Source organism: Salminus brasiliensis, chromosome 2 (genome assembly GCF_030463535.1).
Source record: "Salminus brasiliensis chromosome 2, fSalBra1.hap2, whole genome shotgun sequence".
NCBI classification, from domain to species: Eukaryota; Metazoa; Chordata; class Actinopteri; order Characiformes; family Bryconidae; genus Salminus; species Salminus brasiliensis.
In genome coordinates this window covers 46,177,101-46,198,632 of record NC_132879.1, presented here as the reverse complement: position 1 = coordinate 46,198,632, position 21,532 = coordinate 46,177,101, and the positions used below count along the sequence as shown (strand labels likewise).

Sequence of the window (21,532 nt, the reverse complement as noted above, 5' to 3'; positions counted from 1 at the left end):
AATGTGTTGGTCACCTGGGTGTGTTAAAGAAACAGCTATATCAGAGCTGTGATCTCTGTAGCAAGACTGAACATCAATTAAGGTGCCCTGGAATGAACACTCGTCTGCCCTCCATAAGGGAGTAAAATGTGTCCCAGTCTTTATTACTGTTTTATTGACTTAAGATAGGACCCAGTGCATTCTAAAGGATGAAGTGTCCATGTCAGTGGTTTGGGGTCAGACGTCTGGTTTAACTCACGGACGACCTGAAACGTTTTGTGAATGTGATCTGGACTTCTCTGCTACATGGTGATCATCCAACATCCTGACCTGGGCGAAGAGTAGAGTATTATAGTATATATATAAACAGAAACAATGAATAAGCAGGTGTCCCAATACATTTGTCCATACAATGTAGTCTCTATTTCTACAGCATTAAAACAATTCATCTTCTCTGGAGAGTTCCAGATACAACCCTTGGAGGATCTGTACATTCAAATGTGTGGTTTGAGTTTGTGGAAATCTGAGCATATGAATGTAAATAGTACAGTACTGTGCTGTATTTGGTCACAGAATTGGTCTCCACTATAAAGTCTACTTGGCTTAGTTTATATGTTAGTAATGCCTGCATATCAAGATATTGTTCATCTGTGTCTGTGCTCTATAGGGTGTACTCGGAGATGAAGCAAGTTTTGGACCATTTGAAACATCCACGCTTCATGTTCACTGAAGATGAAGATGAAGCTGATGTGCTCTGGAAATATTCTCATGTTCGAGACTATAGGTGCGTATACCGCTACCAACCAAGTAATTATATTCTAATTCTAATTAAAAATATATGTGTGTGTGTACGTATATATATTTGTCAAAAGTATTCACTCACCCATCCAAATCATTGAATTCAGGTGTTCCGTTCAATTCCTTGGCCACAGGTGTATAAAACTAAGCACCTAGGCATGCAGACTGCTTCTACAAACATTTGTGAAAGAATGGGTCGCTCTCAGGAGCTCAGTGAATTCCAGTGTGGTACCGTGATAGGATGCCACCTGTGCCTTCTTGTCTATCATCAGTGTCTGACCTCACAAATGCGCTTTGAAATGCGAGTGAATACTTTGGCTATATATATATATATATATATATATATATATATACTGCCTAATTATGTTGGTCAACATGTTGTTAACTGACCTGTTGGTCTGCCAATAGAAAACTGAGTGAGGAGAGACCTCATGTCCTGCTTAACCAATTCCCATGTGAGACGGTTCTGACCACAAAGGACTGCCTTGCATCAGTGGCACGGAGGGCAGGTCATGGACAGGGACCTTCATGGCTCCCCAGAACATTTAACCTCCAGACTGAGCTGCCTCAGTTCATCAGACATTACCAGCAGAGGCGGGAGAGGTGAGCTGTCTATGTTTATAACAGGTAGAATGATATTAGTACAAGGTACACCTCAGGAAGATACAGTTTTCTAATTACATCATGACTATCATCATGAGTACTTCTGTAATACTGAACAAGTGCACCTACGCTCACCAAGCACTTTATTAGCATATTAATACTAGGCTTTCTTTTGCTCACAGCCTCATTTCTTTAAGATTCCACCATGCTGCCACATGATTGGCTGTTTAGGTACCTGCATGAATGAGGAGGTGTACAGGTGTTCCTAATAAAGTGCTTGGAAAGTGTATGTGCACTTGTTCAGCATTATAGAAGTAATCAGTGTCCAAATGTTTGTGGACACCCCTTATAAAGAATGCATTCTGTTGCACCCATTGCAAATGTACACACATAGCTTGTCTAGCCCCTGTAGTGAAGTACTACCAATAGAATAGGACTCTCTGAAGCAGATGTACGTGAACCTTTTGGCACCATGGCTGGAGGGGTGTAAAGCTCCCCAGCATTGAGCTGTGGAGCACTGGAACTGTGCTCACAGGAATGCTTGTGCTCCATCCAGTTCTTATGGGGTCAGTTCAGCATCCATAAGCATCTCTAAATCTGAGTTGTGGAATTTTTGGTGGTTATTTTTTACTTTACTTTTGCATATTTATTTTCTCTTGGCAATACACTTACCAACATATTTTAAGACTTCTATTTTCTAAGGCTACTGTTTGGACTTGTCTTTGTAGTGATGGTGAGGTTGGTGAGGTTTTCAGATTCTGGCTTCGAGTGGTTTCTGGAGCATAAATGTTAAGTACAGATGGCTGGGTTTTGCCTGAAGTTATGTATAATGCATTGTAGAAAGGTTACTTCATATCTTTTCTTATGACTCTATATACATATATGCAATACCTTTTGGTTTTGATGTTAGAAAAGCAGGGCTGTTATAAAAGCTATAGAAGCATGCTGAAGAAAATTGTGGTTGGTGTGGCGCAACACCACTACCAGTGTTATGGAAAATTATATTATAACCACATTATAATTTTATGTTGATTCATAATAGATTCATTTAAAAATCCACTCATTCATTGTAATCATGCTTAGCCTTGTGATAGTGTGTGCTATAATCTATAAACTATAACTATAATCATGTGTTGGCCTTGCAACTGCCTGTACGGCATATGTTAAATCGCTCTTCTCTTTCCATGAAAGACTATTGTTTTTCCTAGCATAGATTACAGCTGCATTGGGAGTGCACCTGACGTATTTACAGCCTATCTTGACCTGCTAGTAACCTCTCAACCCGGACAATGTGTCCTCTCAGGCGCCAGCACTCTGATCTATGGGTCACAGTGACCTTAACAATGTATCTCTTCAGACGTCAGTGTGGCACGCAGACCCTCTCCTCCTCCCTTTTCTCAACTTCCTAATCTATACTATAAATATGTATGTTGAATGCTTTTACCTCAGTCTGCACTGTGGTTTCGAACTGCTAACAGACTCAATAAAACTTTGCTACTCAATGCATATTCTTGTCTGCCTTATCGCTTTTTGACAGAATTCCACGACACCTGCCAGTGAGCTACCACACCATGTAAGAGACTGGGGTTCAATTCCCAGTCTGGGTGACTGTGCTTCGCTACACCAATAAGAGTCCTTCGGCAAGACTCCTAACACTACACAGCCCCACCTCTGTAATATGAGTAACCCTGAAAGTCACTCTAGATAAGAGTGTCAGCTAAATGCCATAAATGTAATGTAAATGTAAAATTATCCCCAAAACTTACTAAGAACATTAATCAGAGATATACCATGACTCAATCAGCCTAACATTGAAGAGGTCCCTGTTGTGCCGCCACAACAACTCTGAGCATTCGAGGCATGGACTCCACAAGTGTCCTGTGGTAGCTGGCAACAAGACATTAGTAGCAAATTAGATGCCCATGTCTCTGTCGTTGGTTCACTGGTTGTCCTTTCTTGGACCAGTTTTGGTAGATGGCTGTTGTAGCAGCTTAATGTTTCAGTGATTTTCAGTGATTTAATTTTACACAGTTTTTATATGAGATGATTGTGTAACATTTCTTACCTTACAGTATGCATGCGTGCCAACAGTTTCATTGGCTGGCATGTTTTCTCCAAGGTAATTATGTACTCTGGCAGATTAATCTTACTTATTCATTGTGTATATGTTAAAATACTGAAATCATGCATTCAGACAGTATTCAGATGCAAGACCTGCCTGGGGTGTTGGAGATGTTCTGACCCAGTCAGTCATCTGGCCCTCACAATTTGTCTTTTGTCAAAGTGCTTCAGATCCTTACACTCATCCTTTTTTCCTGCTTTTAACACATCACCTTCAAGACTGTTCACTTGTTGGCAACAGTGTAGAAGATGTTAACACAACAGGGTTTTCACTTCACCTGTCAGTGGTACCAATGTTCTGGCTGATGTGTGTGTGTGTGTGTGTGTGTGTGTGTGTGTGTGTGTGTGTGTGTGTGTGTGTGTGTGTGTGTGTGTGTGTGTGTGTGTGTGTGTGTGTATAAGAAATGCTGTCAGAAGTAAAATGAGAGTAAAATGAGTATAATATAAGCATAATACTGTTGATGTCTGACTCTTGGTTTACAGAGGAGATGATAACCTCTGGATCTGTAAGCCCTGGAACCTGGCCAGGGGGTTGGACACACACATCACAGACAACCTTGACTACATCATTCGACAAAGAGAGAGCACTCCAAAGGTACACACATGTATACATGTATGATTAAACAGTGCTGGCAGATCTTGTCAGATGTTTGTTCTTTTGTCTTAAGAAGCTCAAGAGCTGCCGTGCAAACCCATCCCCAGGCTTTTTGGGCATTGTTGTGTTATGCCCCACCCTTCCTCAGCTTATTCTTAAATAATAACTTTATTTTAATTATATCAAATTTGTTAAGAATTCTAGCCAATGCTACAAATAAGACTCCTCAAACACTGAATCAGACTAATTTTAAAATAAATACACATAAAAAAACGTGAGAGAATATCACAAATGTCACAGTTCCTTAATTTAAAAGAAGTGAAGGAATAAAATGCACTGCACACAAATTTGCAGACCGACAGGATAACCCAGCTTGTTAAAAAAGCATTAAAATGTTTTTTGTTGTTGTTGTGTTTTTTTTTTGTTGTTTTTTTTTTTTTATAAAGAATACTACTTTAAATACTTGAAGAATACTTAATCTTACCTAAGAATAATTTCTTTCTTGGTGTAGTCTTGTGATTCTGCACACAAGTTTATGGAGAGTGTCGGCTCTATTTCACTATAAATCCCCCAATCAGCTAATAAGCATTTAAAAATGGTGCATAAAAGAATCCAGCTCCGTAGTCAATAGAAAGGCAGAGTGCAACCTTTATTTCTGTATAAAGTATACAAAACAGGTAAAGACTAAGGCACTACATGTAATGCGTTAGCCTGAGACAGCCAGCACTCTCCAAAAGCAGTCTAAACAGTGGGGCTCCTCTTGGGCCTTATATACAGTCCTTATCTAGCTGTGGCTACCCCCACGCATATTTTTTATTGTAATATTTTATGGTTGGATCCACTTATAATACTATGGGAAGCCCCTTACTCCTTAATCTTGTCACTATTGTATTCGCTTATATCCGTCGTTTGTAAGACTTTGTTTTTTAAAAAGAGCACAAACACCTGCAAGGTCATTTGTGCTGACGATCGCACTACTGCAGAATTTTGGGTGCTTTCCACTGAGTTTACCTCAGATTCACCCCAAGTGGGCTCTGCCAAGCCCCCCACGGGCATTTACACTAATCTTGAGTACAGAAATGCTGACTGGCTCAGACTTGGTCATTATAGCAGAATACACATACAATCATGTTTATGAGTACATAATGTGTTCTTACACACAAATAATCCATCAAGAGATTCCTAACTTTTACCACCAAACCAGAATGTCAAATGTCTACCTGCCATTCTGACATGTTTTGGAGAAGCAGCTTTGTTCCTCTTCACACTTACAGTTGCTCCTTTACAGCAGGCAAATAGACTGTGTATTCACGTAAAAGCTCAAAGACACCAGGTGAAAATTCTTAGACAATGTCATTGAAGCGTACTGTTCTGATTCCTCTCTTCCTGTGTGTCTGTGTCAGGTGGTCTGTAAGTACCTGGAGGACCCTGTGTTGTTTGACCGAGAGGAGGTCGGCCTAGTAAAATTTGACATCCGTTACATGGTGCTGCTGCGGTCTGTGCAGCCTCTGCGGCTTTACACTTACAAAGTCTTCTGGCTCCGCTTTGCCAACAGGTTAGGCAAGCTGGCTCACACACACACAAACACACACTCTTTTTTTTTTTTAATGCAATAATAACTTTATTTATTCATCATAAAATGCATGTCAATGTGCTTCACAATGTAAGGCATTAACAATCAATAATATTAAAACAGTAAGGCAAAGAGGAAAAAAAAAACATAAACAAATGTAATATTGAATAAAAATTTAAAGAGAAATATTTTATTTAAGTAATAAAATATGAATAAAATTTGTAGAAGTAGTCAAATTAAAGCTAGGTGTGAATTCGACATAATTAAAGCAGAATAGATCTGAAATGAACCAACAATTTCTTTAAAGATTTGGTTAATGGTGGGTGCCAGATGATTATCCCTCAGTAATTCGGCCTCGTATGGCTGTTGACCAGTAAATGAAAATGGGAATGGGTGAGTGGGAGGCGATGGTACGATGGGGTTATTCAGTTCTTGTGCTTGAGGGCTGATGTCCAGCAAAGTTTTATGGTTTCCCAGCTCAAATTATTAGGCTTAGTAGTTGTCTGATTTCCAAACAGCACAATAGTTTAATAAGATTATGTTTAATAGGAGGAATATTAGTGTACTGCCCACAACTACAAAAGACTGCCCCTGCTACATAATTTTCTTGGAGAGGCAAGTCATTGCTTGTCACAATCGTTCGAGTGGTGGTAGTCTAAAGACTGTGTGCTGTTAGTTTTCCAGGATTGAGAATAAATCTTACATGCTCACCGAACACCTCAGAAACCAAAATAGAGCACTTCAATATGTGCTTGTTAAAGGTATTGCTGTGTATTTACAGTCCCCTGACCTAAACATCATAAAACAAAATCTGTAATCTTACAGAACTAAAAGCCTTTTTCCAGAATGAGTAGACAAAAAATCCTCAAACAAGCCTCAAAAAAGACCTCAAAGACCTGAAAAAGTAATCTTTCTTAAAATATTAAAGAAATGTAATCTTTTTTTCCTTTATGCCTTTTGAAAATCCAGTCAAGCTATTTATAGTACCAGAAAGCTTGACCAGGGGTGCTGTTGCATGCCTATGTACAGTGTTTGTATGCCCAGTAATAAGAACAACAATACACAATAGCCAGTGAATGTACAGAAGGGAAGTGTGAAGGCACTGGAACAACCAGAACAAGAGCATAAATTATGACAAAGACCCCTCATGTTCTGAAAATGAGTCTTGTTAATGGTTTTCCTTTTAAATGAACCCGTTTAGGCTCTGGACATCATCAGCATCTCCTGTTGTTTTTGTTTTATTAACTGAAGAAATTCAGAATGTAAGCTAATACTTTAAGATTTGCTGAGACTGGTCGATACACATGCCAGAGTGTGAATAAGGGGAGTGCAGGCACTGTTCCCCCAGTTCAGGCACTGGGTAATATAATCCTAAAGAATCCTAACATTTTTGAGCCTTCTGGGCCGTGTATCGTGTACATGGCTACATTGACAAGGCTGCAGCTTGTAGCGATAATAAATGCTGTGTGTAGCAAGCAGTGCAATTTTGGGTTTGTGAAAGTTATAGCATTCGATTACCTACTTGTGCCACTTCTCCCATCTCCAACTCATTAAGTCTGTCTGTGCCACCCCATCAGGCCTTTCTCGCTGGACCATTTTGATGATTACCAAAAGCACTACACCGTAATGAACTATGCTGAAGGTGTTCAGCTGAAACAGGTGAGAGCAGGAACCCTCAGTGTAGGGTTTTTTTTTATCATGCCATCTTCTACCTACAAACAGAAGAAGTCAGATTATTATAATGTGAATTCATGCAAAGAGCTAGGGTCATGTGGAATGCTACACTCCTGTTTATTTTCCTGAAGGAAATGAACATAGAGTGTCAGGCTCTCTGAACAAACAATTAATCAAACAAAAGTGTCTTTTAAAAAATCATTAAATGCCTTCATTATTATAAATGAATAATATAACTGAAAATAATGCATATTTCTGTTTAGCCCTATGTCCATAGCCAGGCAGGGCGGCCTGTTCTCAGTCCTCAGCCCTTTTGTCTCTGTTCTCCAAAACAAAAGCAATGTATCTTGTCTGTCTGTGTTAACTCGTCTATCTTTCTGGAACTCCATCCAATTGGACGGCTTTATCATGTATCTACCCTTAAAAACAACAGTATATGTCTTTTCTGCCACTGTGGCATGTCCTGTCCCCTAGGAGACTTGGCAGACATGAGGCATTGAGACCTCTAATTTTCCCCATATTGGGGCCCTCATCTGATCCTTTTTCAACCATGCTCGCAAATTGACCTTCTGCAAGATATACAGCTATGTGAGCCAGTTAGGACACCCCATGAACGTTTTTTAAATATATTTAAGGATATGGACATTGATCTTTGTTTTAGCAAGATTGGAAGATGGAAGTAATATTCCTAAATAAAACCAAAATGTCTTTTAAAATGTAATTATTAAAAATGTAACTGTCTTGTGAGGGGAACACAGTGTAACCTTGTTGGTGGCCTAATGCACAGCTGGGACAGAAACTAGCCTGTCTTTTGACAGAGGTTAGGAAAGGGTCACACTTTGAAGAAGTGTCTTTAGTAGTTGCCATTGTTTTATGGCTGTTTGCAGGATTGTGATGTCGGATCCTTACAGCAATGTTCCTGAATCTAGTAGCAAGCCCTGCCTGCACAGTAGAGACAGTCACTCTAACAAAAGCAGAATAAACATTTTTGAATACCCTTGATTTCGGAAGAAACAATGAATGAGGAGGTTTCCCAATACCTTTGTCCATGTAGTGTTTAAAGACACAAAGCCAGAAGTTCAGAGGTTTGAACAGAATACTGCTTTTTTTAAATTCAGACCACCAAGCTAGAGCAGAACGGGTTTTGTTAGGGTTAGAGGCTACACACACACACACACACACACACACACCTTTACAGTCTGCATGCATGCATGCATGCATGCAAGTCATACATTATTGAAAGTTGGTGGTGCTTGTTTTCTGCACATCTAACAGGTTGTATTTTTGTCTTTCTGTCCAAAAGGTTCACTATGATGAGTTCATACCCATGTTTGAAAAGCAGTATCCACAGTATCCATGGAAAAATGTAGAGGTAAGACTCTTAGTGTTTTTCGTAGGTTTTGCACAAAGGGTCTGCTCTTCTGGGTCCAGCATGGCAATAACATTCACCCTATTACTAATCTGTGTACCAACATAATGATTTTAAAGCTGTTATTTTAAGCTAAATTGCTGCTAAATGATTCTCTAAATGCATTCTGTGTGGCTTATTGTAGCTTGTTGCAGGTGTTAATATACATTTTATCGTCTATATTTATCGTTTTACTGGGAGTTGTTAAGTAAGCAACTCTGGCATAGAACATTCATATGTTATGCTTAGATTGTTATATTTTTTATATAAGGAATTTGCATTGTTTAAAGGTAGCCTAAGTTATTCTTTAACACTTGCATTGGCTGTAAGGCTCAGATTAGACGCAATTAGCTCTAATCCCAGGCTCTTGTATACAAAATAAAGGTTGGATTCATGTGGGTTTCATGTGAACTCCTCCAATTATTAGCAACACCCTCGACGCTAGCAGTGTAAAAACTAACACGACTTCTCCGACACGTGGCGTCAACCAACATACCACAGCTCACAGACACGTGACACTGTGCTGACCAATATCACACTAGAAGTGATGTAGGGAGGAGAAAGTGCCATGAACCCACCCCTGAGAGAACAAGGACAATTGTGCTCCCTCAGACTCCAGCTGCTGATGGCAAGGAGCACGACCTGGGTTCGAACCAGCGATCCTCGGATCATAGTGGCAGATCCACTGGACCACTAGACCCATTTTAAGGACCCCTCCTTCCCCTCTTAAAAAAAAGACAACCTTTGGGAGGGTTTGACTGCAGCTGCAGCTCCTTAAATTTACTGATTAAACACACTCACTTGGACTGGAATCCCCCTAAACCGGCCAGCTACATGACAGATGGACACTACAACTACTCCCTTCAGCCGAATGCGCTCAGCCAGCCAACTGCATGATAAATGGACACTACTCCTGCACACCAACTCCTATGCTCATCTGGGCTGGACATACCTGATTCTGAGAGTAAAAGTGGGCAGCTTTTTAAAGAACCAATCATGCTGTTCAGTGGAGATCAAATTCCCAATGAAAATAAGGAAACATCTTCAGTATATTCTGTTGTTATTGTATGCAAAAGTTTAGACACCCCTGCTCAAATGACATGTTTTGTGTATTTTCAGTTAGTAAATATTCTCTTTTTTGTGAATGGTGGCACATTTTGTGTGTAGTTGTTGAATATGACACTCTGTTATGTTGAGTTAAGCACATAAACAATAATTGTGCATTAAACTGTGATGAAGTGTGTTTTCTGTAATGGATTTATACTTATCGCATAGAAAATCACCAAAATGTGATTTGACCAGTGGTGCCAGAACTTTTGCATGTGACCGCATATGTAATGCATAATTGTTTTAGATGACCATAGGAGTGACCAGATGACCTGAATAACTATTGTACAATTTCAATAGAGCCCTTTCAAGTCACACTTTTTTCCATCTCTGTGTCTTTGCTCCAGGGGGATATTTTCAAGGCATTTGCAGAGCTTTTTCAGGCAGCTTCATCCCGCCCTGCACCGTATGGGATCTGTGCATACCCCTCCTCAAGAGCGATATATGCCATCGACCTCATGCTGAAATGGGAACAGAGCGAAGGAGGTAATGCACCAGGCCTATCCCAACATCATTCTCCACTCTTTTTGCTATATGAGTAGGTTTGACTCCAATTTATCATACGATGAACATTCTACCTTGGGCTTATCAGAAAGCAGCCTCCCCTGAGTGGAAACCCAGAGGCCCCCAACATAAAGAAGGTCCCCACAGGCATAAATAAAAGCTCAGATATGACAGTGTAAAGAGCTTTGATTTGCTTAGTCTCCTTTAAAGCGTTACCACTAATGATTTGTTGGTTGTATAATGCAGTGATTCTCAGTCTTTTTGAGCCATGAGCCTTCCCATCTCGACTCACCCCTTGTCCATGGTGGGTATAATGTGCATAAATATATAAAACAGCAGCTAGTTTGGCTATTTTCTATTATTTTGGCCACATAACTAAGGTTGGATTGACTTGATATTGGCTGATACTCAGCATTAAGAGACTCTAATTGGATCAGGGGCAAAATAATCTGGGACACCACTAATTACCATCATTAGGCAACAATTATTTCCAAACGGACTTGCCCCTTTTTTCCTCTTTTTTTTTGGCCAAGAATTTGTGCCTTAGTTGTTATTTGTGCCTGGGACTCCTATCTGTAGTTCCTGGTGTAGGCCATGTTGGTGGCTCCTTAACTTGCATAAGGCCAAGGTGTATTGTCCCAGGTCATGCCTGCGAACTTTAATAGAGTTAAACATGCATTTCTCAGGTCTCTCGCTCTCTCTCTCATATATATGTGTGTGTTTATTCCCCCCTCAGATCACATCACAGATATGGACCATAATTTGGGCCTTGTTAAAGCTGCTCAGATCCTTATGCTTTATTCATTTTTCCTGTCATCTTTCAGTTCAATGTACAACTCAGGCCATACTGATTCCTCTAGCCCAGGGGTCTCTAATCTCAGCGGCAAATGTCTGGTATGGCTGCAGGTTTTTACTCTCAACAACCAGCCGCACACCTGATTCCACTTGTTTAATCAAATTTTGAGTCTTCAAACAACTGATCACTTGTGCTTCTGCTTGGCTGGAATGAAAACCTGCAGCCACACCGGCCCTTTGCAGTCAGTCATTGTGTTAAACTGTCAACGTTAACTTCATCTAATCAACGTTCTGATGTTTATTAATCATCAATTCTGCATTGATTTGCACTGAATTAATATTGAAACAACATTACAATTTTAACAAAACCAAACTGAAAACCAACACTAGTTCCTTTTACAGCAGTAGAATATGTTAAATCAGCCCTGCTTTATGGACAGCAAGGGGCATTTTGTGCAAAGCAGAATAGGAAAAAATAGTGAAAGGAGACTTATATATTTTTAGAAATATCAGTAAACATCAGCACAGTAAAATGCAAGTGCATGCAGTGTATTTACTAGAGGGTTGATTATAATATCATTTTAATCAGTGGTCAAATTTAGGTTTAATTAAAGATCAAGGAAGTGTGGACCCGTTGTCAAGGGATCACACACCTTCAAGGTGATTTTAATACAACTAGTATAAGAAAATAGCAGGCTAAATGATGCTCTTAAACAATAATAGAGATTGTCTCTATTAATAGGATCTGCGGTTCCATCTGCTATTAATGTTCATTTTGGAATTCAGCTCTGTTCTGTTCTGGGATTTTCTGTCATGTAAGGCCTTTTAACAACCTGTGGCTAGAATGGAGCAATCCACCTGTGGTGGTGTGCTGATGAGGAGTCCCCTTGTTTTGCAGTGTCCTTAGCAGAAGTAAAGGATCTGTGTCGCCAGATCGAGATCATTGTGAAATTGTCCGCATGCTTTTCACAGGGCCTCAGGAAATGCTTATTCTGCTGAGAAAAGCTGGTTCCATAGGAACATAATCTGTTAAATGTCCACAGAGTTCATAGAACTTCTGTCTGTATTTTCTGTCTCTATTTTGTCCAATCAGCTAATAAGCTCTAAAAAAATGATGCATAAATTAATCCAGCTCTGAAGTCAATGAAAGGCAGAATACAAACTTTATTTCCCCATCAATCCTTCAAAGGATATAAAGACTAATGCACTATGCAGTAAAAGTATTAGCCTAAGACAGCCTGCATCTCCCCGAAGCAGTCTGAATGCTTCTGGTTCTGCTTGTGTTTTATACACTGTCCTTATCTCCCTTATCGCGATGCTGTAACTCATAGGTTCTTCACCAAGGAAACCAGGTGCTTTCCAACTCCGCTTATATCCAGATCAAATATACACTCCTTTTTTTTTTTAAACCTATCACAATCAGGATTATAATCAGCAAAAGGTGCAAAAAATCTAAAGAAATCAAAAGAAAATCAAATATAATTTCCCACCTAGGCACTGCCATATACGCATATAGGACCAGATTAGATGCAAATAGCTAAAGTAAACCTGGTGAGCCGGACCACCCAGACCATGACCAATGATATGGTGGGCTTCGGGCCACGGCGGAAATGTCTTATGGCCATGTAAAAGTACCATCTCGCAGATCCCTTATAGGAAGGGGCCAGCGGACTGGCACCCACTACAACACCGACTCAGTGCCGCTCCATAGAACAGACCACCCTTTTTGATTATATCAGTACCGGCATGTAAAACAGTATGAAACAGAAAAACATTGAAGACATCTGAATATACTCAGAGTAACGAGCTTAGAGACTTCCTCTGGAAACAGTGTGTTAAAAGATGACAAAGGCACATGGAAAGATGCATTCACAAGATATCAAGAGCACGGCTGCTTGGGAGTGTCGAGATTAGTTGGCGATAGTCTACGGTTATTCAAATTATTAAGGCCCATGTACATTTGGGGTAGAGACAGATTAATCCACAGCTCTGACTATAAGACTGATGGGATAATACAACAGCCACATAAGGCTAGGAGCGACAGGCCCATTATTAGGCTGGACATTAGGGCAATGGCAAAGGCTTTCCATTTACCAAACATCAAGTCAAACCACCTAGTGATTGTGGTGTCTACGCAAGAGTTCTCAGCCAAATCTTCGCGTAGGCTTTTCAGATATGACAAAGCTCTAGTGATAACGATGGCGTCTATGTAGATTGTGTTGTCAAAACTAGATAACGGAGCGTCTCTACGAAGCCTATGTCTGGCTGGATGGGTTGTAGGACTTGCAATTCTTCTTGGGAGACAGGAACTAAAGTAAAGGGTACAATTAACATGATGCTAGATGGACAGGGCTTTGTGCCAGGGTCAAGGGTGACATATAGCAGGGGTCACCACAAACCCAATATACACCAGGAACAGAAATCTCATTGTCTTTTAACGCAAAAAATGGGTGATTAGGCTGTACAAATTTGTCAGCGCGAGTATCATACATCCTTGAGCCAGTGGGCCAGTGAGTTGTGGACCTGTACCAAATCTGGCATAAAAAGAGTCGGAGGAAAACTGTGGTGTTATAAAAGAAAGGATGAAACGTGTCATGGCGAGAGTGTGTGCGTTTTGTGTGTGCTTTTCTTTTTTTAATATCACAGTCTTTTGTCTTGTTTCTCAGGTGAGCGTGTGATGCAGCCTCAGATTCTGGAGGTGAACTTCAATCCAGACTGCCACAGGGCCTGCCTCTATCACCCCAGCTTCTATGACCACATGTTCCAGACACTCTTTCTAGATCAGGCAGACCAGTGTCCAGTGACCCAAATCGTATGACCGCTAAGCATTTTGCATATCAAATAAAGGTGCAGTGGGTGACAGAATGTCTATGTATTTTCGTCTTATTTTTTATGATTATTATTATTATTATTATTATTTACAACTTTCACACTGATATCCATCAAAATCTAATCAATGTGCTTCTTATTCAAGCTTTTGAGGCGTTTGATGTTTATTATTGACTATAGAACAGTCTAATCTAGTCCACACAGTGCTTTACACCATGTTTTATCAGTCTTTAAGTTCACTCTTTAACTTCAGCTCTTTAAGTTCAGCCCTGGATAAAAGATCATCCCACAGTTTTCACTACAAATGGCTCCATAAATCAAGGGATTTCTTCTAAGGGTTCCTTCTAAGGCCCCTTAGGCCCTAAAAAGCCTTTTAATCACCAATGTTTCTTAAAGTATTTATTGGTACTCACTTAGCTGTGTTTCCAAAGGCGAGTCAAAATCCAGTCTTTTTTATAGCAATTTTAATATGAACAATTGTAATTCAGTAGTAGAAACTACAATTAAAATAAAATTAGGTTTAAAGAAGTAAAACACTAAAAAAACAGATGTAGTGTATTTATTGGCTATGCAGATGTTCATAGGCCTGAAGGAATGGTATGGAGTTGAGGAATAATATAGTGAGGCCCATAGGGGTAGACTTGAAAAGGAGAGTGAGATCCGTTCCCGGACCTAATGTAAAAAAACTGTACATAAACTGAACAAACCTAAGATGTTGTTTAGATTGGACATACTTTCGGGTGTACGTAACTGGGATGTTAAGAGGTCCAGCTGTGTCTGCAGCACATAGACCACTAATGGTAATGGTGGGGGCTAATGAATATTCCTTATGGATGAAATGCAGACATCCTGCATATGGGAACAGTGCAACAACATATGAAGTGTAGTAGGGTATAAAACATAAGGTGTTCCTTTGTCTGAGAGAGAGGGGGGGGGGGCACCCAGAATTGGCGGACTCTCTCCACACTGTACTTTTGATTGAAATAAAATGTTTCATTGTTACAACTGAAAGACGGTGGTCTCCTTTCCTCCAACGAAGAAGAAGAACCAAAACAAAGGCAATTCTAGTTTTGTCGGAACACCATTGGCAAAATAAATGAAAAAGGTTCTGTGGCATTTGAGTTTCCATGAAGTATTTGCCTGCATGTCGAAAATGCATGTGCATGTTTCAGCGTTTTTCGTATCTAATTATCCAGCTAATAAGCACTCAAGAAATTATGCATAAAAGAATCCAGCTCCGTAGTCAATAGAAATAAAGTACAATCTTTATTTTCCATAAAGTGTACAAAGGATATAAGGACTAAGGCACTATATAACATAATGCTTTATCCTAAGACAGCCAGCACTTCCCCAAAGCAGTCTGAAGCTACAGCCAGCCCTACTGCTACCCCTACGCATATTTTTTAAGTTCAACGTACATAGGTTGTATACGCTTATGTCCAGGGTAAAGGTCCCTTTCCCAGAGACCTAGGTACTTTTTGCCTCCGCTTATATCCAAAGCTATCGTATGTCTATTTTTAAAAAGAGTGCTGACTCCTGCACAACTGAAGATTTTGGAGTCCTGCCAAGCTGTTCACCTACGCCTTCACCCCATAGCGGGCCCCTCCTTATTTGATGAGGGTTTTGCACTAGCTTTACAGTGTGAGTAGGGCTGGCTGTGTCATGCTAAGGCCCAGTGATCCTTTGTTTAACATGTGTTGATGTAAATAACCATCACATCTATTCAGGAATCTCCATTTCCTAAGTATTGACATGCTTAAAATAGTGAGTTTGAGGTTAAAGGTTAGGGTCCTCTTACCAGATAAGTTTCTTCTCCTCTTTTCCAGTAGGTTGCTTCCCATATTTCTGGAAAAGCGACCTGTGTATTTAAACAGTGAACTTGGAGATATTAGTCAGAGAGAAAAAATTCGGATTTGTTGGTATTCTCTCTCTTTCAAGCAGAAATTTCTGATACTTGAACAAGACTCTGAGTCAATGGAGCATTTTCTTCATCATCTCTACACAACATTGCTAAAGAAATAAACTACAAGCATCACAAATTTGGACAGGCATCACCAGGTGACCGGTCCCTTCACTTGCTGCCAGCATATACGGTGAGCATTTCTTACTTTCTTGGGCGTTGACATGGGCGGATCTGCCGGGGTGGCATAGGGTGGCAAATGCCACCCTCAAAGAAAGCCTTGCCACACCAGTTAGCAACAATCAATTAAAAGAAAAGTAATGGACAATTTGACATTTATGAGCATGAATCTCCAGTGTCAGACTGAAGTGAATGCAGCGTGAGAAAACAGCAGAGCGACAAGAGACTGATTAGTTTCAGGACAAATGGGGAGAATGAGGATAAGGGTTAGGTTAATGTTGTTATTGCTGTTTTTTAATGTCTCTTCTTTTGTAAATACAGGATAAGTCTGTTCAAGCTACGGGGGACAATTGAGGAGAATGTGTGATCTGAGTAAACAGTAAAAGTGATGTCCAGGACCTTGTTTGAGTGCCATGACCCATTTATTTCCAGTGTATTTAAGGTCACCTTAGTACAGCTCAGTCTGTAGATCCTCATGTGTAAGTTTGTCTTTGGATAGTTTCTTTTTGTACAAATGCTGCCACTCTACCACAGTCAAAAACTGTTGGCTTTCCCACTTACACATCTACCACCCATCAGCTTCCTAATGCCTTTCCTTTGATAATGGCTACCTAGAGTAGTGTTACCATACTTCTATCTTCTATTAAGTGAGATTACATCGTATGGTCACTTATTCCTTTACCTTTACCCTACTTTTTGTGCGACTAGGAGTTTGAAGGTAGTCTTGCCATAGATCTCTTGGCAGGATGTGCAGCTATGCGTGATGGATCAAGTTCTATACATTCATTCTTGCTGTACTTCTCAACGCATTCTTTTTTGTCAGTCTCATTAACTACCCAAGAAGGGTACCCTGAGCTTTCTTGTTTTTGTTTTTAGAAACATTTTAATGTAATCTGCAAACACTTAATTGGTCTGGTTAGGAAAGTGCCAGATTTCGAAAAACCTTCAACACTCTGTACCCCTTCTCAAGCACCTTCAAAGTCTCAATGCTAGCCCAAGTACCATTCAGAGCACTGTCCTCATTTGTGTGAATGCAACTTCGCTGCTGTAGTTCCGCACACAATCTACACAAAAGGTTTGCTTTTCACTCTAAAAGGAAGAACAGGAGCCCATATTCCTTTGGGGAGGTAATATATTTAGTCTCATGGGACCAAAATTATTTTCCATTATAATATATATTTCATTATTATGATCGCGAAAGATGATGGTGGGGTGACCTACCGGGTATCTATTTGTCTTGTTCATGTATGGATAGAGAGATGTGAAATCGTTAGGGATGCAACAATATTGAATTTCTTGGGCCAATATGAGAACCTGATTATTAGCACATTGTTGTGTCTGATACCAATATTAAAAAATTAAATAGATTAAATATTAATAAAATGTATTTAAACTTTTGACTTTGAATAAAGTAATAAAATAGCCTTAACAAAATCTCCTTATTCTGGCATTTATTAAATAGAAATCATTTTGGTAATCCTAATTGACCTAAAATGGGAAAAGTTTATTCTGATTTCATGACAGTGAGAAAAAAAATGCATATGTGTCTTTTTATATAGTGTATGTAAACTTCTGGTTTCAACTGTATATGTGCGGCAACAACATCGTATAGAGCCAGGAGGGTAACATCTGAAAAATAAAGATAACTTGGGAGAGCATGTTGACGGAATCCCCAGTCATCCACAACGGAGAACGTTTGGTCGTCAAAAGCCACTCGCACTCTCTCTTTTGACATCATGGTACCTACACTGTAAAACTCAGGCTGCAGATATGGACCTATGGAGATATGGACCTTGTGGAAATGTGGAAAATACTCATTTTTGGCTGTGAAACCCATAGCCATGGGAATCTGGAGTTTCCTGGGGAGAAATGAGAAACTGACAAATGTACAACAAATTGTATGGATTTTCTGATGCAATTTCTTGATTAGAAACGATTTCAGGATTATCACTGTTTTCAATATTAAAAAAACAACCTTCCATTATCATCATTAAGCTCATTTACCATTGAGGTGATCTTGGAAGGATCCACCGCCTTTCAATTGCAATAATGAAACATTTTATTCCAATCAAAAGTACAGTGTGGAGAGAGCCTGCCAATTCTCTGTGCCCCTCTGCGCTCTTTCCCTAGACAAAGGAACACCTCACGTTGTATACCCTACTACACATCATATGTTGTTGTACTGTTCCCTTATGCAGGATGTCACTATCTTACCCATAAGGGATATAAATCAGCCCCCACCATTGTTTAATTTACATAGTACACATAAAGACAGCTGAATCCCCTTAACATACAATGGAAAGTATGTCCAATCTAAACAGTCTAACCCATGGGCCTCACTACATTATTCCTCAACTCCATACCATTCCTTCAGGTCCATGAACATCTTCATAGCTAATGAATATACTACACCATTTCCAATAGAAAAGGATTCAGAGCTGTGTTGTGTTCTACATGATTTGACTGTAGGCTTGACATACTCGGTTCACTGATTAACGAATCTGTGGTGCTTGTTTCATTTGAATAAGGCGATTTGTTGTATTTCTTTATGCAAATAATATTTTATTTATTTATTTTCTTTATGCAAAAAATATTTAATTTATTATGCAAAGTTTTACAACTGTGATGTTTCTGAGACATGCTTTTCTACCTGACTATTACAATGATTAACCAACAGTTTTGCACCTTTTTTAACAAAAATAAAGCAGACCTAGAATCATTTTACCATCCGTGAGTAGTTGTGCATTCCAGCCTTTGATATTATGATGATATGATGATGATGATATTATGGTGATAGTATGACGGCCCTTGTCAGATAACGAAAGTCATATAGCTTATTGATTTCTTATTTCTCTTGGGAAACTAAAAATAATTTAAATTAGATGAAACAAAAAAAATGAATAAACACTATTATTTATGTGTGTATGTATGTAATTTTCTCACCAGAGAAATCTTCTGTATGGATAGGGTTGTCAAGCCTTCATTATTGCGCCCTCCCCCGGGGCGATCCCGAGCCGCCGCCCACAGGCCCAAATAAGGACTTCCCCTTCAGTTCCGGCGCACTTCCTGTTCATTTGTGTTCATTTATGTTTGTTCACGGTTCACTCATGATTCAAGTGTTTTACCTGGGACTGGGAGTACTTAAGGAGCTCTACTACCATCATGACTCTCTTGGATTATACGTGAAGCTCTGTGATTCCTCACGTGGTTCTGGTGTGTTCAGGTCAGCTAGTGTTTTGGTTCATGTTCAGGAGTGATTCTCAGGCATGCTAGAGGTATTCCTTCTCTAATTCTAGTTCAGAGTCAGGAGCTAATCACTGCGTTTGTCTAGAGGCAATTGAGGTACGTTTGCTTCCTGCTCAGTTCACAAGGCGACCCCGGTTCTAGGCAGTTCTCTGCAGGTTTAGGTTAGGTTGGCTTTGTTCTCCGGTCTGGCTGCTGGTTTCTCAGCTACCCCTGTTTGTATACAGAGTGCTACTCTACCCTTTGTTTTGTTATCTCCCACGTCACCTAAGCACAGCTTGTGGCTTTCTGTTTGGTCCGCTCTTTGTTTATCCCTCTAGTTAATCCCCGACACAGCTCCCCGCTCCTCCCAGTCCCAGGTTTCTTTTGTTCGCCATCTTGTTTTGTCACGTTTGTATTCAGTTTACTGTTTTACCCACGATTGCTGCACATCACGTTTCACATTCCTTGGTTTTGTGTTTGGTTTTGGTTAATAAACCACCTTGCTTTGACTCAGTCACTATGAGTGTTCATCCCTTCAGGTCAGGCCTCACACGCCATGACAAGTGTGATCAGATATGGGCTGACTGCATTTCTGCATTTTCTGTCCATTCCTATTTAATGAAAACATTTCAGTTAGAACATGTAACAAGTAATTACTTATATGATTTATATTCATTACCTTAAAAAAATAAATCAATAAATAACTATTATTGTATTACTTAATTCACTTACTAGATGACGAAAGTCGATATCTCTCACGGTTTCCTGTCAAATGTCATTTTCAGCGTTGTTCAGTTCATATCCTTTAAATAAAATACAACAATATGTTTATATATTACATATAGCATCATATAAAATAGTAACCTTTTTAAATACCGCTTGCATTTTTGTATTGCATAGTATAGATATAACAAATAATATATATGGCAATGTTAACTACTTACATTATTAAAGCTGAAAGATGACCTTTTCCTATTAAACCATAAAGAAACTCAATGAACAATTTTCTAAATAAAAGTAACGTATTGTGATCATTTCATATTAATACATGACATGTCTCCAGGCCGCTGTACTCTGAATGACTGATTCTGTCTGCTTTATACCCGAAAAAGACCATAACACCTTGGTCACAGTCGCTGACTTATTACCTCACGGTGTAGCAGGGGGTCTGTGTATGCGTTTGTGTGTGTGTGTAGGATCCTCAAATATACCCAAATGGTATTTTGGTTAGAGTCACGATAGGAGGTCTGTGACCTCAGGTCTTCCATTAATGCCTTGAATTGTTGTCTCTGGATAACAGTTTTACCCTCCAGGGGACCTATTCTACACATCATCTAAACACTGTAGCGTCATTTACTCTGTTCTTACAAACATCTCTACATACAGATGTATTTTGTAACAGAATTCTGTTGAAAATTTGTCAGGAATGTCCTGATACGAGAAACTAGTCATTCTGATGAGTACATCTAGGAACGGCCTAAATTGTCCTTGCTTATAGTAAACAACTTTTGGGGGTAAGAGATAAATATTTAAACGAAAAGTTTTTTTTAAAGAAGAACTAAACAACGCTTCATACGAACTGTTCTCCTCTCTTCATTTTGACTCCAGAAGCTGAAAATACAACAGTATACTTAATGATAAATGAAGCATATTAATAGTATAATAAATCATAAATAGTCTATAATTGCGAGGTAAACACGATTCATCCTTTTGAAGTCTTCTGAATGAATTACAGTCTCATTTTCTAATGCTTAGCATCTGAGGTGTAGAATAAGGCTAAAGCTTACATCACACCTTAGACTTTTTTCTCAGTTTATTACCGGGCTGAGATTAAACCGCCTAGACCTTCCTGTATTCAAAGGTTTCCATATTAAATTAAAAGCAGAGTGTCTTCTGAAAGTAAATCGAGCTGACGATCATCCTATCTAACTCCTTTCTCTATGTGCAGATCTACAAACACTCCGTACAGACATATGTACCTGAAACAGATCCCTCTGATAATCACCGTGTCACAGCGTCACCGCTGGATCCAGCTTTTTCACTGCGTCAGGATCGCTGTCCGTGGCTCGATACCTTCTACTCGTTCATAAATCCTCCCCTGTGGTCAGACGCGCAGGGTTACTGTTTCTCATCCAGACGCTCTGGGTTCGTAAGGGAAGCAATGGTTTTGCGCTGCGTCAGAAACGCTCGCCATGGCCATCGTTGGGCTCTCTCTCTCTCTCTGCTCTCGGTGAATCTCGC

General features: G+C 39.6%; 1 protein-coding gene and 1 long non-coding RNA gene across 4 annotated transcripts in view; one reads left to right on the top strand and one right to left on the bottom strand.

Annotated features, from left to right (window-relative positions):
- The window catches only part of ttll12 (tubulin tyrosine ligase-like family, member 12), a 24,688-nt gene extending 10,666 nt beyond the window's left edge, over positions 1–14,022 (top strand). The window contains exons 7-14 of the mRNA XM_072672936.1: positions 647–763; positions 1,186–1,380; positions 3,985–4,096; positions 5,500–5,651; positions 7,247–7,328; positions 8,647–8,715; positions 10,206–10,344; positions 13,824–14,022. Coding sequence (XP_072529037.1) covers positions 647–763; positions 1,186–1,380; positions 3,985–4,096; positions 5,500–5,651; positions 7,247–7,328; positions 8,647–8,715; positions 10,206–10,344; positions 13,824–13,975 — 1,018 coding nt within the window. The 3' untranslated portion in view covers positions 13,976–14,022. The remainder of the gene's footprint in view (positions 1–646; positions 764–1,185; positions 1,381–3,984; positions 4,097–5,499; positions 5,652–7,246; positions 7,329–8,646; positions 8,716–10,205; positions 10,345–13,823) is intronic.
- On the bottom strand, positions 5,896–21,532 carry LOC140549367 (uncharacterized). 3 transcript variants are annotated; one of them, XR_011978976.1, is made up of 4 exons: positions 21,271–21,532; positions 20,024–20,094; positions 19,010–19,902; positions 5,896–7,381 (listed from the first exon to the last, which is right to left on the bottom strand). It is a non-coding gene; the product is annotated as an uncharacterized lncRNA (long non-coding RNA). The 3 variants fall into 3 exon arrangements; XR_011978975.1 differs by lacking the exon at positions 5,896–7,381 and adding an exon at positions 20,236–20,263 and having other exon boundaries at positions 15,006–19,902; XR_011978974.1 differs by lacking the exon at positions 5,896–7,381 and having other exon boundaries at positions 15,006–19,902.